Raw genomic sequence first — 17,782 nt, 5'->3', positions numbered from 1 at the left:
ACCTCAGTCGATGATTGTGATCTTCAAAGACTGTAGCCAAGTTCTTTTTGGTCTGTCTCTTGATCGTCTTCCTTCATTGATTCCATTCAAGACTATGTTTGGTAATCTTTGAAAGGACATTCTCTGGAGGTGTCCAAACCATCTTAGCTGCTGTTTATGAATTACAGCTATGATATCTTCCATCTAGTTTAATTGGTGCTTGACTTGCTCATTTGTTTTGTTTTGTGTTCTGACCAGTGAGTCTTATTTATTTTTCTTATGCATTTCATTTTGAATACTCTGATTTTGTGTATTTCTTTCTGATTGAGTGCCCATGTCTCAGCTCCATATGTTGCTCTAAATATAATAATGGTTTTATAGAGGTTTTTGAAAGTAGGAACAAAATTTATTTAATACAGTGCAATACTTAATATAAATACATTTTAACAATGACAAATATGTTAACATATTACTCAAAAACATTAGCTCATCCAGGTTACAAAATGTATAAGAAATACAGAAATCAATATGATGAAAGTTTATATTTTCACTTGGTTAGAATATAATAAATTTAGTTTAATCCTTTATCCAAGTGTGAGCAAACAAAGTTTGTGCCTGAAAGTATCTTCAGGACTGGGGTGAGGTGGTACAACACCAGAGTGACTCCTTGCAAAGGTGGAGCAAGCTACCAAGACTCTTAACTCAGTATCTCCCATAATGCAAACCACATCTCCTTGTGGATATGTCTAATGTTATGCATTAAGGGAGGGGCCACTACTCAGACTAGTTTCGACCTTTATTGAGGTCTCTTCAGTGGGAGCCAGGCCCAAGTGGAGATACCAGCCAGAAGCATTAGCAAGGTCATCTCTACCTATAGGAGTTGCCAAATGGTAGCTTGCTCCACCTTTGCAAGGAGTCGCTCTGGTGTTGTACCACCTCACCCCCAGTCCTGAAGATACTTTCAGGCACAAACTTTGTTTGCTCACACTTGGATAAAGGATTAAACTAAATTTATTAGAAATCAATATACAATGCATAATAGTGCAGTGCACAAAAATATTGGCAAGAACAATATGTGCATGCCAAATAAAAACACTAATTAATTGATTATTTTGTATTGGTTATTATCTCATTTTATACTCTTATTCTAAAGTCATTTTCAATATTCTTATAAAAATTTAAGTACTCTCTAATCGGCTTTCTGTAAGTGTTTGTGTAGTTCTCATTTCATATCAAGGGAATTAAGCCATTAAAAATTTTTAGAGCCAAATATATATAGTGTTTGTGTATTATTTTTTTTTTTTTTTTGTACTTTTGAAATTAAATATTTTAAGTCTGCTTATCTGCAGAAGTAAATGTCTATCTTAGTTTGAGGCTTTTCGAAATGTTATTTTTCCATATTTTGTTTAATTTATTTATTAGATCATCCTTTGTTAAGTCTGTATTTTACTGTTTGTGTTGTTGAAGTTGGAGAACCATATTTAAAATAAATAAATAAATGTTTGAAATACACTCTGTCTGTCATTGCTGAAGTTGAATATCTCTTGATCAGTGCCTAAGCACTATCTGTCTCCTTTCTGCCTATCTTCTCTTTCCTTGTTATAGTTGATAGATAGCTTCTAGTTGTGTCCTAATTTTTGCATAATTACTGGTCTTGTAATTCCACATATATCCCTTCCCCACAAAAGTTCTCGTTTACAACCGATCTGGTTTATAACCCAGGTGATTGCCTCATAGTCACATCGTCTGATGATTTGATCAGATATAAGATTCTGAATCATCTTATGTACTATGTTTTGTATTGCCTAAGATAGTCATCCTTTATGAGCTTGAGAAATTCATTCTCCTTATTCCCCAATGCTATTTCTTCATTCCGATTAATATTACTGTAATTAAAATCACCCATGATGATCACTATTCTCTTGCTAAGTTCATTTATCTTGACATTTCTTTGTCTCCACTGTCCACATTCCTCAGTCTGTAGAAACACCCAACTGGATATTTCATCCTGTCCACCTCCACCTCACCTCATACTGCTTCAGAACCACTGCCACTATTTTCTCCCCCTCTAAACTTAACCTTGTGCAGCCATATTTGCCTGCTATCATCTGTATCACCACCCTTTCTCTTTTTGCACTTCGTATCCTCATGAAAAAGATCACCCTTCCATTTCTATTCCATTCAGGATATCATTCTTGTCTAAGTATGTTTCACTATTTTTACTGTTTTCAAGCAAATAAACTCAATCAGTCATCAATTTCATCTCTGTATTATTTCTGATACTTCTGGCATTCATAAATAAGCATAGTAGTAATTCCTTTCTTGATCTATAACAGCATTTATTGGTCCAAATTATTATTATTTTTTATTTAGAAAAAGAGTATTCATTTAAACTGATGTTATTTTTGTTTGAAATAAATTACAAAATTTATATTCATAGCTGGCCCAGAACAAGGATGAAGTGAAATTGTTACCTGGAAGTCCAAGAACTTTTATTGTAGTTGGAAGGAATCTTAATCAGTGGCGGGCTTATATGGGCCTAACAGATTTCTCAGCTTATTTGGAATCTGTTCCAAAAAGTGAGTTATATGAAATCTATCTCATAATAAGATATTCATTTTGAATTGATTTTTAGAATGCTGCATGTATGCATATATTGTTTAAATTCTTAAGCTGTTAACAGTAATCAAGTCTGAATTGATCACAAATGCAGATTTTCATCAGTATTTTTAGGATATTGTAAAATGGTGAGTTAAGAATATTTTTGACGAATTAGACCAGGTATGGGAAACCTGCAACCCTTAGACTTCATGCAGCCTTTTGAGATGTTTGGTGCCACCATTTCATGTTTTGTCAATCGTGTTTCTTCATTGTTTACAAATTATTCATTCTCAAATAGCGTGTGTTTTAATTAATTATATTTTTAAAAAAATCATTATTTTTAAAGCAAAATTTAAAAAATCAACTGCTATTATTGAGATATCCATTGGTGTGTGGTTATTGTTTCATCCTTATCCATTGTTCAATGGTTAGTGCACTATCATATTAAATTATTTTTTCACTGGAGTCCACTACGAACACTCAATACAGTGCTGCTTGATTTGAAAAAAGTGATTTAGTTTTGCATGTGTATTACTATATTGTGGTGCTGTCATATGTATTGTCAGTTTTATAACAAACTGAACAAGTAAACGTTTTGTTTAATTTGTTTATTGATTTTTAAAATTTTGATATCACAATATGCCAAATATGAAGAAAAAAACAAGAAGCAGAATGGAGTATTTAGTGAAGAGTTGGAGCTGCAATACTACATGCTTGCAGTCAAAAATTTTTGTTTGGTTTGTTTACTTTGTGTTATTTTAACAGTGAAAAGATGCAATGCTTATCATCATTATAATACACATAAAGACAAGAAAGATGCAAAATTGGAAGGGGAAACCAAGAAATTCTATATTTATTATTAAGAGAGACCTCCAGGGAGTCAGAGACGCATCGTGGGAGGCCACATACTATAAACACCAGCTCTCATACTTATTCTGGAATTCATTCACACTGTTTGCACACACAACATTCAATGGCAATCCATTCCAATCATGCACACCCTATGAGAGAAAAATCTAGCCCTCACTCCCTTCTTAGTGTCATTCTCAGTTTCCAAGGATGCACTCTTCTCCTTTCCCTGCCCTCCATAAAATGAAAACTTCCATCAACTGAAATCCTATATGACCCTTTCAGAAGTTTTGTAAGTCTCAATCATATAACCCTTATTTTTCCTGTTTGCTGGTATCTGTAGTCTACAAATTCTCAATCTGTCTTCATAATCAGTATTCCACAATCCTGATATCATTTTTAACACTCTCCTTTGCTCTCTCTCTCTCTCTGATGTATCAGAATCACAACGGAAACCAAGAGACCAGACATGCACACAATAGTCCAAGTGAGGTCTACCGAGGCCTTTTAAAGAGACAGAATGACATAAATATGAAGTTTCAAAAAACCAACAATTATTTTGAGTGATGACAAGACGAAGTAATGAAATTAACAAAGCAACTTATGAAGTAGCATATATACTCAGGAGAAAATATAAGCCATATCGTGATGTGGAAATTATAAAACAGTGCATTGTCAAAGTTGAAGCATGTTTGATTTCAGATAAAGTTAATAAACACAAACAACTTCCTCTTTCACAAACATTCTATAACCTAATGACACATCAATTAGTTATCAGTGTTACTGAGCAGCTTTAAAAATTTGCCAAAATGATGATACTTATTTTTTGTTTGCACTAGATAATCTATCTATCCCAATGGCTTTAACAGGCCTTTAAGGCCCACAGCTTTCCAAGCATGCTTGGATTTCATAACCGAAATACGAGGATAGAATGGTCACTCCTATGCCTCAAGGTATTCTTGGCTGTATCCCTGTGTGTTCACGGGGCCAGTTTGCCTGCTTGCGGGATGAAACACGCCAGATAAACTGGCGGGAAAAACCCTACTGCCCACACCCAAGACCAGCTAACTTGGCTATGGCTGAGGAAGATCCTTCAGCTCCTCACGTCTCCAACGGGAATCGAACCTAGGACACTCCTTCCCCAGGCATATGGTTGAGAAGCGAGGCTAACCGCACGGACGATTGCCCTAGATAAGTCCACTGATATTACTGACTCAGCACAAGTTTTATTTTATATTTAATTATAACTGCAAATTTTCAGTGTTATGAGGAGCTACTAACTTTGACTACTGTCAGGAACTGATGTTCATAATATTTTTAAGGACAAATGTCAGGAAGCAAAGCTTAATTTAGTAAGTATTTGCACAGAGGAAAACATGAAGGATTTGTTGTAACAGTAACATTACTACAAAATGAAATGCAGAATTCCAATAATTTCATTTCATTGTATATTACACAAACAGAATCTTTGTGTTAAATCCACTCTTTTAAAAGACACATCAAGAAAGTTATTGATGTTGTTAACTATATGCAAACAAGGCATCGCTAGTTTCACAATGTGTAACTCTTATTTCCAAATCTGTAATTTCAGCTGAACATTTTCTTAAACCGACAGAGGTAGCTGAAGAACAGCGTACTAATAAAATACCTGGTGAAATACCACCACCTTGCTTATTAGAGACCTGAAGTGGCCTACAACCATGTTTGGTGGTAGAGCAAGAGTTCTGATTTCTGTCCCCCCCTTCCCCCAGTTAAGGGTACAGCAGTAAAATGATTCTGCATGGCCGTGGTTAGTACACAGGACTGGACCAGGTAGTAACAAACCTGGAGGCTTCACAATAAGCTAGTGACAAATCCTTCAACCACATATTTTGCCAGTTCATGACTGGAGGGAGGCCAAATACTGTGGCTGCAGGTAGGAACTGTCGAGGCCACATATGGACAGAAGCACCATCTATAATAACTCATATTTGTAAATTTAGGGACACAAAAACTCATGTGTTGAACAGATTATTTTATTAATTACTAATAAAATAAAACATAGGGGAAACAGGGCGAACTATCCCAATCAGACAAGACGAACACAAACAACACATTAAATACCTCCATTTTTTGAAAAAGCTGCTTTTTTGACCACGCACTCCAAATATACAACAGAATTGATTGGAAAAATACCAAGTTCCTACACCGCACCAAACCTGGTTTGAGAGAAAATTTAAAGAGTCGTGAAATGCTCAAACACAACCCAAATCTCAACAAAAATGATGGCCTAACCATTTCAAGAATGTGAAGGACCCATCTACAATCTATATAACAACCTAAACTAGCCATAGAAAAATCCCGCTACAAGAAGACAACCTGGTGAAGTGTTTGTAACATTCAGCAGCAACTGAAAGAAATCATATTATAACAATCAGAACTATCCAGAAGAATATTAATACATGAGGACTAGCAGTTTATTGTAGTTGTAGTTATTTATTTTTTTTTTTTATTTATTTATCTTTTTTTTTTTTTATCACTAGAGGTCAGGCTAGGGAATAGGATTAATTAACTACGTAGATTTAGTTTACCGGTATACAGGGCATGAGCATGTAGCTTGGTTCCTTATACACTTGTATTCTTCCAATGATGATTTCGATACAGGGGTCGAAACGTCAAGTTTTATTTTATTAGTAATTAATCAAACAATCTGTTCAACACGTGTGTTTTTATGTCCCTAAATTTACAAATATGAGTGCTGATCACCGTGTAACCTTAAAAGAAAGAACCATCTATGATAAAATAAATTTTGAATACAATAAACCAATTGTCCACTCGGTTAGCCTAGTGGCTGTGTGCTTCGCAACAATATGCCTGGGGAAGGAGTGTCCTAGGTTCGTGTGTTCAACACGTGTGTTTTTGTGTCCCTAAATTTACAAATATGAGTGCTGATCACCGTGTAACCTTAAAAGAAAGAACCATCTATGATAAAATAAATTTTGAATACAATAAACCAATTGTCCACTCGGTTAGCCTAGTGGCTGTGTGCTTCGCAACAATATGCCTGGGGAAGGAGTGTCCTAGGTTCGATTCCGTGACATGAGGAGCTGAAGGATCTTCCTCAGCCATAGCCAAGTTAGCCAGTCTTGGGCGTGGACAGTAGGGTTTCCCCCCCCCCCCCCCAGTTTATCCTGGGGTTTTTCATCCCGCAAAACAGGCAAACCAGCCTTGAGAACTCAGCGCTACAGACATAGGGCCGACCACCTTATCCTGTGAACTGTTTGAGGTCTGATGATTAATAAACCCTCGACACTGCACGGTAAAAGAGGGAAAGGAAGATGAGATGAGATAAACCAAATGAAATTGTCTAAATTGCCTGATAAAATGTAAGAAATATAGAGGCACAGCCATCAATTTTCTGCTAGAACTTTACAATTAATTAGTACATACTGGTGAAATACCAGATGACTGGAAAATGTCAATCACAATATCAGTATTCAAAAAATGGGAGATAAATGTGTGAAAATTATATTCCATAAACATTGCTAACTCATAGCTACAAAATCTTCACACACATTCTACAAAATAGAATTCAAACTTTAATGACACAAAAATATATGATGAAGCAGGCTTTAGACCTGGCAGGTCTACTATAAACCATATTTTTATAGTTAATTGCCTAGATTAGTGGTTCCAAATCTTTTTCCACTGTGTACCCCTTTTAAACCCATTTCTATAAATTGTACCCCTTGTTTATAAAATAGCGGTGATTCAAACTTAACATTTATTGTTCCATAACTAACGTTTTGCATTTTGTTTACTTTACTTGTTTTTCCGCCATTACTGATTATTTTTTGTGTACCCTTGAAAGGTCCAGCACATACTCCTGGGGGTACGCGTACCACTGGTTGGGAATCGATAGCCTAGACGAAAAGTACTGAGAATACAACTAATATGTGTATTGCAGTTTTTATTGATTTCAAAGAAGCATTTGATTCAACAACAGGGATAAATTTAAAATCTATGACTTTAGACTATGAAATAAAATCATTTATTATAAATTTCCATCAAAATAGCAAAGCAATTGCAAAATGTATTTATTATTAATAATTTATTAACAAAATAAATCATCATCATCAAATTCTTGCCATGTACCCTCAAGGGGTGTACAGGATATTACTACATGAAAAAATTACATCATTACTAACTTCCTATCTACAATTTTCCTCCAAATCAGTCTGTTACTTGTCAAGACTCCAACATTATCAGATTTATATTTCTATCGTCTAAGGCACTTTGTACCGTATCAATCCACCTATATCTTGGTCTTCCTCTGGGTCGTTTTCCTGCCAACCTGGCAGAGAACACTTGTTTTGCTAATCTTTCCTCTCCCATTCTATTTAAGTGACCATACCACCTGAGATTAGCTCTGCTAACGCATTCCTGGATGCTGACAATGTCAAGTTCTTTCCTAATATCCTCGTTTTTAATATGATATTGCCATTGATGCCATCTGTTCACGCCTCGAATCTTTCTCAGGACTCTCACATCTGCGGTCTCTAGTCTTTGATCAAGTGTTTTATTTCTGACCCAGCTCTCAGATCCATAAGTTAAAACTGGTTTGAACACTGTCTTGTATACAGCTAATTTAGTGTTCCGACTAATTTCTCTCTTATTCCATATGAATTGATTCAATTGACTTCCCACCATACCAGCTTTGCTGATTCTGTTGTCTATTTCTATATTTAATTTACCATCTTCAGTAAAAATCATACCTAAGTAGCTGAAATGTTTTACTTGTTCCACAGGTTCTCCATTCACAACACAGTTGACATTTTCAATGATTCTGCCTATTTTCATTGTCTTTGTCTTTTTATTGCCTGACCTTCATACCATATCTACTACAAGAGCTATTCAATTTAGTCAGAGAATCTTGCAGACTTGTAGCTGATTTATTTAGAAGTATAACATCATCCGCATAATGCAAAGAGCTGACATTAACATCTCCAATTTTGATATCAGGTTTAATACCACTTTCCATCATAATGTGATCCATATAGATAATGAATAACAGAGGGGATAATGTACAGCCTTGTCTCACACCAGATTTAACATTAAACCATCTTCCTGTACTTCCTTCAATTCTAACTGCTAACTTACAACTCAAATAAAGACTAAGTATTGCTTGATATAATGCCCCATTGACACCATATAACTGCAGCGTATTGAATAGCTTCTCTCTTGGCACCTTGTCATATGCCTTTTCAAATCGACAAAACTTCAATACAGATGTTTGTTATATTCCCATGCATTCTCGACTATTTGTCGTAAAGTGAAGATCTGATCCTGACAGCCTCTATTTGGCCTGAATCCAGCTTGTTCTTCACCAAGCTTTTCTTCCACAATTCTTCTCAACCGTTTCTCAAGTATACTTGCATAGATCTTGCCAGGAACACTCAGTAGGGAAATACCTCTGTAATTCTCACATTCAGTTTTATTTCCCTTTTTATATATGGGTACTATGAGAGCTCTACTCCAATCATCGGGAATTCGTCCCTCTGTCCAGGCTTTCTGAACTATGCAGTGCAGCCACTGTAAAACTTTTATACCACCATATATCAGCATTTCTGGTCGAATATCATCTACTCCTGCTGCCTTTCCACATTTCAAGCCTTTGATGGCTTTTTCTACTTCAAGTATGGATATGTATTCCTGACTGCACGCCTGGTCAGTGTTTTTTATCACTGTGCTGTCATCACTGCTTGTTTCATTTAGCAGTTTTTCAAAGTAATTACTCCATACTTCAAGGATATCTTTTTCTCCTGTTTTCATGTCACCTTTATCATCTCTAACTCCTTTTACAGCACTCTTTCCTCCATTCCTAAGCTTCTTCAACAACCTCCAGAATATTTTGCCACCTTCTCGATATTTATTTTCTATATTCTTGCCAAAGACCTCCCATGACTTTTGTTTAGCTAGTTTTACACACTGTTTAGCTTTCTTACATTTGTCTCTGTATTCTGTAAGAGTAAAAGTTGACTTATTTGCCAGGAACTTTTGATATGCTTTCTTCTTTTCCTTTACTGCCTCTTTAACTTCCTGTGTCCACCAGGGAGTTCTGATTTTTTTATCCTTGCACACAACCTCACCACATGCCTCTCTGGCAGAATCAATCAATGTTTTCTTCAGAGTTTGCCACTGAATCTCCAAGGTTTGATTCCTGTTCTCAAACTCTTTCATTTTCTTTTCAATAATCTTTCTGTATTTTAGTCTATAGTTCACATCTGAGAGCTGCTCAACTTTTATTCGCTTTAAAACTTTCTTACATGTTATTCCTTTCAATATGAAATTCAATTTTATCCTGCTCAAGACTAAATAGTGATCACTTCCAATTTCAAATCCTCTGTACACTCTGGTGTCCTGCACCAGGGAGAAAACATCACTATCAACAATAACATAGTCAATGAGACTTTTCTTAATCCTTGCCTCTTCTCTCCATGTGAATTTGTGCACATATTTATGTTGGAACATGGTGTTAGTAATAACCAGTCCATGTCCTGAGCAGAAATCCAACAGATATTTGCCATTATTATTAGCTTTGCTCTTTTCACCAAATTTTCCCAAAATATTTTTGTATGTCTCACAATCATTTCCTACTCTGCTATTTAGATCCCCAACAAGGACCAACTTTTCCTTTTTCATTGTGTCAGTTGCTTTTTCTAAAGCGTCAAAAAATTCCTCCACCTCTACCTTAGTGGAACCTTCTGTGGGACCATAGGCACAAATAAGTCTCATTGTCCAGTTCCCCATTCTCATATTTGCCCACATTACTCTACTTGAGACTGACTGCCATTCAAGAAGATTAGCCTCGTATTTTGTGTTGAATACTACGGCTACTCCTTCTTTTCCTTGATGGTCATTGCCTGAATATAATATTTTGTATTTATTGCTCAGAAAGATCTCACCAGTTTTGGTCTTTTTTTGTTTCAGTCACCCCTATTATGTCAGTCTGGTACTTATCTAATTCCTCAGCTAGCTCCATTTCTTTGCCATTTAGGCTTCTTACGTTGATAGTACTGATCTTTAACTCTGGTGATGTTGAGTTGGGGTTTGTTTTCAGATTTGTTCCAGTAGCTGACTTTTCGCTGTTCGCCCTGGTTCCCTGGCGAAAACAACGGGGGCCTTGTTTAACCGCGTGACGCCACAGCCGGCATGAAATTTTGTCATGTTGTACCATCATTTTTTATTTTGGTTTAACCAATAAGAATACAATTTGGTCGGCTAAATCCCAAATTGCCAGCCCATCCTCGTTCGTTCAGTATCAAAGTAGATACCCAACAGGGTGCACGAGAAGGTGAGGATTGGACATTAGGTCAGAAGCCCTGGTCGGTTCTCCGCATTCCTTTAAAGGCTATGTGGAGGTCTCCTCTCAGTTATACAGCTTTGACCCTTAAGCATCCCACAAAATAAATTTATTTTATTAAAAATAATTTTTTAAAAATAAAAATAAGAAATATATTACTTTTAATTTTTATTATTATAAATAAAAATAATTAAAAATAAAATTAATAAAATAAAGACAGACTAATTCAAAGTAGAAAAAGGACTCATACAGGATTGTCTGATCTCATCACATTTATTTACTATCTATCTATCTCAAAGAAACATGAAAAACCATAGCTGAAGAACCAAGTTTACAAATAAATGGCATGAATATCAACCACATTAAATATACAGACAATATTATTATTCTTGAAGAATCTAGACCCAATTGAAAAAGGCAATAACAATTTTAAATGAAGAATGCAAAACTTATGAAATGAAAATCAACTTAACGAAAACAAAAAATAATGAAAATAGAAAGAGAGGAGGAAAAAAATTTCAGTTAATGTTGAAAATCATATATTTGAACAGATAAAGAAGTGTATGTATCTTGGCAGTCTCATTACTCATAACCTTGACAGTGCAGAAACAGTAAAATACAGACTTAATGTAGGATGGTCTATTATGAATAAATTAAACAAAATATGATGAAGGAAAAATAACATACACGCACAAAAAAAAAAAAGAGTTAAAACTGTATAAAACCATCATTATACACTTATGGTAACATATGGAGCTGAGAAGTGGAGATTCAATCAGAAAGAACTACTGGAAATCAGCTTATTCAAAATGAAATGCTTAAGAAGAATGAATATTGATCATTAGTCTGAGCACAAATGAGCAAGTCAAAAACTAAACCACAGAGAAAATATCACAGATATAATTCTTAAACAACAATTAAGATGGTATGGACACCTCTAGAGAATGTCTTCTTAGAGATTGCTGAAGATAACCTTGAATGGAATCAGTAGAGGAGAATAGTCGAAAGGGAGACCAAAAGAAGACTGTAGTCATTGAAGGAAAGGTCACAATTATCTATCTTTGGAGAGATGACAAAAATGGCCAGAGATAGAGCCAGGTGGGTTCATAGAGGACTCAACCTGCTCTTCGTCTGACAGTTGAGAAAGAAAAAGAATGGAAAATCAAGTTTTTTAATGTATGTAAATATTTAATAATATATAAAATTTTATAATATATAAATGTTATAATATTTATATTAATAGAAATATTTACAATATTTATATTAATGAAGAGCAGGTTAATGTACCTGCTCTTCAGGTTCATCAGGCTCTGGGTTTTAATTCCACCATTTGCATGGATGTGTGAGATTTTCTTTAGGTGGGAGATGAATTTTATCACCCCATTTACTGGAAGCTGAAGTGGCTTGTAAAAGTTCCATTTTTAATCTCTAGAACAGGATTTTCCGGATTATATGAAAAATAAATGAAAAATATTTAAAATAATTAAATACAATTTTTTAAAAATAGTTTAAAAAATTCTTATCCCATCCATGGTACTAATCTACTATAGGTTCACACTCTTTTGTGGGTGGGAGTCACAAAAAAATAAGTTTGAACCTATAGTACATCCTTCTTCAGTGGTTTTCACAGGCACTTAAGTGACCATAGCCTTCAAAAGTATCCTTGGTTCTCCTAACTGTTAATACAAGGATAAGGCGTTACCCACATGCTTATAAATATTCTTGTCTGTAAATTGCATGTGCTTTACTGGCCAGTTTGTCTGTTTTGAGGGACAAAAAAAAATCCATGTTTGTGGGAGAAAAAAAAAAACCTCTACCTTCGTATGAGACTGACTAACTCATCTTTAGTCGAAAGAGACCAGATAGAGTTTCTTACATCATGGATGGGAATCGAACTCAGGTCTTTCTGACCAGAGGGTTTCATCTATAGTGACTGAGCTACAGAGGCTCTACCTATAGTACATTAGAATGTATAAAGTACTAGTGTGCTTGTGTATTTTATGATAATTCCACACATGAGAGGTTATTTACCTTAGTACCATAGATAGGGAAAAAAATTAGCATTGGATTGATATTATGAATATGATGCCTGTAGAACATTTTATTATTTTAGAGAGAAATTTTTCTTCATGAGTAAACCTAGTGTTTAAACAAATTTCTTTTACTTTCTGTAGGTCACAGAACCTTTCAACGCTTTCACCTGCATGTTTGTTCCTCAAGTCAGGGAAAGCATCATGAATCAACTCCAACATCACCATCAGCAAATAGCATTTCTAGTTCATCTTTTGGTGTTACTGCACCTCTTTCAGCTCCTTTAGGTGGTACTTCTGTTGCAACAGCTAACATAGGCTCAGATCTCAGAACTGTTTCATTTGTACCCCGTCAACGTTTACTCTTGTTGTTTGTTGAAGATAAAGAGGTACATTATTTCTGAATCATTATTGTAATATGATTTTTTCATTAACAAATAGAAAGTGTCAAGAATAGTCACAAATCATAAATGAGATTCAGAAAAATAAATTTGTATAATGCAATATGAATATATTAAGCCAAATATAAGGTTACTCTTATTTTCTAAGCGGCAACAATACCATGATTGACATTTGTAAAAAGAACTATAAAAAGAAATAAATCTTATAACCAAACGAGACATATTTACTTGACTTACCTGTTAGAAACTTGGGTTACATTAGTATGATTTTTTGTTTTCCATTTACATTGCTTTAATAAAAAATGGAGATGTCATCCACTCACTTATTTCCTCTAATGAACTAAAACATCCCGAACAAAGTCCGACAGACACAGTGCTGTGTTAAAAGAAATTTACATTAACAAAGTATCCATTATGATAAACTCTTATTGTTGTCCTTATGAGTTTGCTATGGTGAAAAGCAAATTGAGAATGGGTTGGCAACAATGGTATTATCTTTGATGGAAAGCACAGATTTGCTAAAAGGGGTGGTCATATTTTAGTAATCTGTTCACTTATTACAATAAGGTGACAGTAACATTGGAAGTGGGAGATGGATATACATAGTCATATATTTAGACTTTGCAAAGGCTTTTGATAGATTACCACACAATAAGATAAGTTGATAGTCAAATGAGAGCAGATGGGGTTGGATATTAAACTAGTGTATTGGACTGGAGATTGCCTTTCTCAAAGAAGAGGAAAGTCACTAGTGATGTGCCTCAAGGGTCTGTTTTAGGGCTATTGCTGTTTAACCTGTATCTTATTGATATTGGGGAAGATTTGAATGGGGATATTCTGTTGTTTGCAAGTGATGCAAAATTGGGATGGAGTATGTGGAGATCTTGTTTCCTTACAAGAAGACTTCAATAGACTGAGTGAATGGGCATGGATTTGGGAATGGCAGTTCAGTGTTGTGAAATGTAAGGTTTTAAAATTTGGAAAACAAAGATGGGATGTAAAATTTATGCTTAGTGGGGATATATTGTTGGAGGTGGAGGAAATAAGAGATCCTGGGGTGATGCTGGATAAGAATCTAAAATTTAAATGACATATTGCCAAAATTGTGAGGACAACACAACAGATTCTGACAATGATGTGGAAGACACTGACTTGTTGAAATTAAGAGAGAGTCTGATTCCATCGTATGAGGTCTTGATTAGGCCAGATATCGATTGCTGTGCACAGATTTGGTTACCTGGTTTTCAAAAGGATGAAGAGTTGTTGGAGAAGGGTCCAGAGGCAATTGACTAAAATAGTTTCTGATTTATGGAATGTTGAATATGAAGAAAGGTTGAAACAATGCATGCAGAGTCTAGTAGATACAAGGAAGAGGGATGATATGATAGAGACGTACAAATTGGTAAGGAATTGTTTTAGGATTAACGTTGAAGAGGCTTTTCATAAAATTGTGGGAGATTGGGAGGGAACAAAAGGTCATCCCTGGAATCTGTATAAGGAGGGTGTGAGCAGGGGAATGAGAAGCACATTTTTTGCATGGAGAGTTGTTAATAATTGGAATGCATTGCCTGAGAACATGGTGTATGAGGAGAATTTGAATGTGTTTAAGACATGGCATGATGAGCTGTGTGTGTGACAAAAGGAACCTCATAGTCTGTGACTCTATGGGGGTCTTAGGATAATAACAATAATAATGTTATATTACATTTCATCCCATTTTAGGAGGTCTTATTAGGAAAATATGATAAATTTATAATACTTGCCAGACAACATAGATTGTATTGTCTATATGAACAGGCTGTTATGTTCAGAAAACTATTAAATCAATTAGGCTTCAGACTGCAGAAGTCTACGTTGCATGATTCATCATCAAGAAATTGAGTCAAACAGAAATGCGATTAGTCTGTATTGTATTTCATAGTTTTTTATAATTGGTTTCCAGATTGAATTGATGATCATGTTACCATGATTGACATTGAAAGAGGTCTACCTAGAATTTCCTTAGATTCATTAAAACTACTTTCAAAACAACGCACAAAATAAAATGTTAGTACTGCTTTGATGGGATTTTTTTTTATAGCAAATGTTGTGGAAATCTGTATTTCATATTCCACACTAATAAAGCTTTTTTATGTGAGTTTTCCTCTGATGTTACAATTCTGAAACACTTTTTCATGCTGGCAAGAATACCAATCACAGTAACCCCTTCCCCCTCACAAAACTGAGCTTTTCAAGTGGAGTGATATCAGAGTGATAGCCGATTGATGTTCCTGATGAGATTTGTTCTGAATTAGAATGTGAAGAATTCTTGTATGTAGGGATATCCTTGTACTGATCAGGAATATCATTACATTTAATACCCTTAGCCCCCCCCCCCCCTCCCCCAGCAGCATCAATGAAAGCAGGATATCTCATTTGCTCTGTTAGGCCCAAACCCTTTGCACTGTTTTATGTCAGAAATACAGTCATGCTCAGATTGTCTCTGTCACCTCTGCCATCTGTACCCGGTGTGGCAGTAAAGAGCATGATAATGAAGATTTCAAAAGTAAAACACCCAAATGTATTAACTGTGAGAGCAAACATCTAGCTTACACCAAAAATAAATAAATAAAAAATTAGGTAGACATTAACATATCCACCTTCTTACATTTGTATCATTCCTGAATGGTATGATTTATTTGCAATCTCAATAGAGCATATCAGAGGGGGAGGGGGGGGATGAATATGAGGATCACTAGTGAAAACATGCCCCAAATGATCCCACTGTGTCAAAACTTGCTGGTTAGATCTTATCATGTGCTCAAGAGAATCATCTAATATATGAGATGGATTTCTCTCTCTCTATATATATATATACTAAGGCAATTAATGTGAAGTCATTAGCTGTCCTCCCCAAAGGAGAATAAAACCATAAAAATAATGAGTGTCCTAGATGGAGTAAAATTATTTGCATTGACATCTCACCCTTAATGAAGTAGTGAATCACATTACAGAGTGTATAATACATGCCACCACAACTGCAATACCATAAACATCAAGTTGGTTTTTGCCTTTTCCCAAAACATGATGGAATTCAGAAGCCATGAAAGCACATAACAAACTTGGGGTATCTTTTATAGCTACCCCAATAATTTCTTGGCAAATTTAATGTAATTTATAACCAAGTGAAAAAATGTTCTACAACTAGCTCTAATACAGAGTGTTTTAATAATAAGGTGTTACAAGTTTTCATTACTTGTGTCTAGGATAATATATGACCTCTGCATTACTTCAACCTTAGTAACCCTTCTAGGTCTGGCTCCCACTGATGGTGGCTTGCTTCTCAGGGAGTAGAGCAGTTCTGCTTGGTGTTGGTGAGTTTTTGCCTGCCATTGAGGCCACTCTTCAGTTTCCTGTCCTGAAGTGATTCTGGTCAGAAGTGGAGTTTGGCAGTGATCATTTGTTCACTCAGTGAGATTTTAGAGTGATGTTATAGATCTAATCTGAGTGATCTCGAGATCACTCAGAGTATTTGGAGAAGTACCTTCACATTTTAACAGTACTTTAATAAAGGTTGAAACCAGTCTGGATAGTCGCCCTTCCCACAATACTTTTGCATTACACACACCTGAAAGAATATGTGCTTTGCATTATTGGATACTAAGACAATTAATATGAAGTCATTAGCTTCTACACATGTAGCTTGGTTGTGAAGATACTTCATGCTCAAACTTCGTATGCTTACACTTGGGTCAAGTATTAAACAGGAATATAATTTCTTAGCAGGTTTAATATAATTTATAACCAAGTGAAAAAACTATACATTTGAGCTATTTAACTAGAATTTTTAGTGAACATGGCAAATTAAATGAAAATAGATAACAGAATTAGCAATGCTGGTTTGTTAGGAGTCAGATAAATAATATAGAATAAAAGAGAAATTAGTCAAAACACTAAATCTGTGTTCATAATAGTGTTCCAACTAATTTTAATTTATGGAGCTGGGTTAGAAATAAACACTTGATCAAATACAGTAGACCTTAGATATGAGAAGTTTGATAAAGATTAGAAAGTGAATAGATGTCATCAGTCACAGAATCATATTTAAAATGAGGATATTAGGAATGGGCTCGACATTGTTAGCATTTGGGAATGTGTGAAACAAGCTGATCGCCATTGGTATGTTCACTTAAACAGAATGGAAAGGAAAGGTTAGCAAAACAAGCATTTTTTACCAGGAAAAGATCTAGAGGAAGACCAAGATTAAGGTTGATTGATGCAATAAGAAGTGCCTTAGAAGACCAAAATATAAGACCTGACAATGTTGGTATCCTTATAGATAAGAGATTCGTTTGGAGGAAAATTACATTTTCTAAAACAAGCCCTCCAAAATATCAGATGACACATTTATACCATGAAATCCCTGTGAACAAATAAAATGTGAAATTCGTGAATTTCTTTATTTTCTTATATATACAGGGTGTTCGGGATAAATTTGACAGTTTCGTAAGGAAAAAGAAAATCTTCTTTGTATCTATTAAATTTAATGAATTGACAAAAAAACATTACAGGCAGAGTTAATTACAATACTATCAACAAGA

General features: G+C 35.0%; 1 protein-coding gene across 1 annotated transcript in view; it reads left to right on the top strand.

Moving 5' to 3' along the window:
• The window catches only part of LOC150108543 (KICSTOR complex protein SZT2-like), a 1,022,772-nt gene that overhangs the window by 819,225 nt on the left and 185,765 nt on the right, over nt 1–17,782 (top strand). Inside the window, exons 49-50 of the mRNA XM_090390485.1 lie at nt 2,420–2,558; nt 12,946–13,190. Of these exons, the coding sequence (XP_090246611.1) occupies nt 2,420–2,558; nt 12,946–13,190 (384 nt within the window). The remainder of the gene's footprint in view (nt 1–2,419; nt 2,559–12,945; nt 13,191–17,782) is intronic.

The sequence above is a fragment of the Typopeltis vanoorti genome, chromosome 3 (genome assembly GCF_054136105.1).
Source record: "Typopeltis vanoorti isolate ZY-2024b chromosome 3, IOZ_Tvanoo_1.0, whole genome shotgun sequence".
Classification (NCBI taxonomy): domain Eukaryota; kingdom Metazoa; phylum Arthropoda; class Arachnida; order Uropygi; family Thelyphonidae; genus Typopeltis; species Typopeltis vanoorti.
Note: the sequence above shows the minus strand (reverse complement) of the source record. Positions and strands in the feature narration are given on the sequence as shown.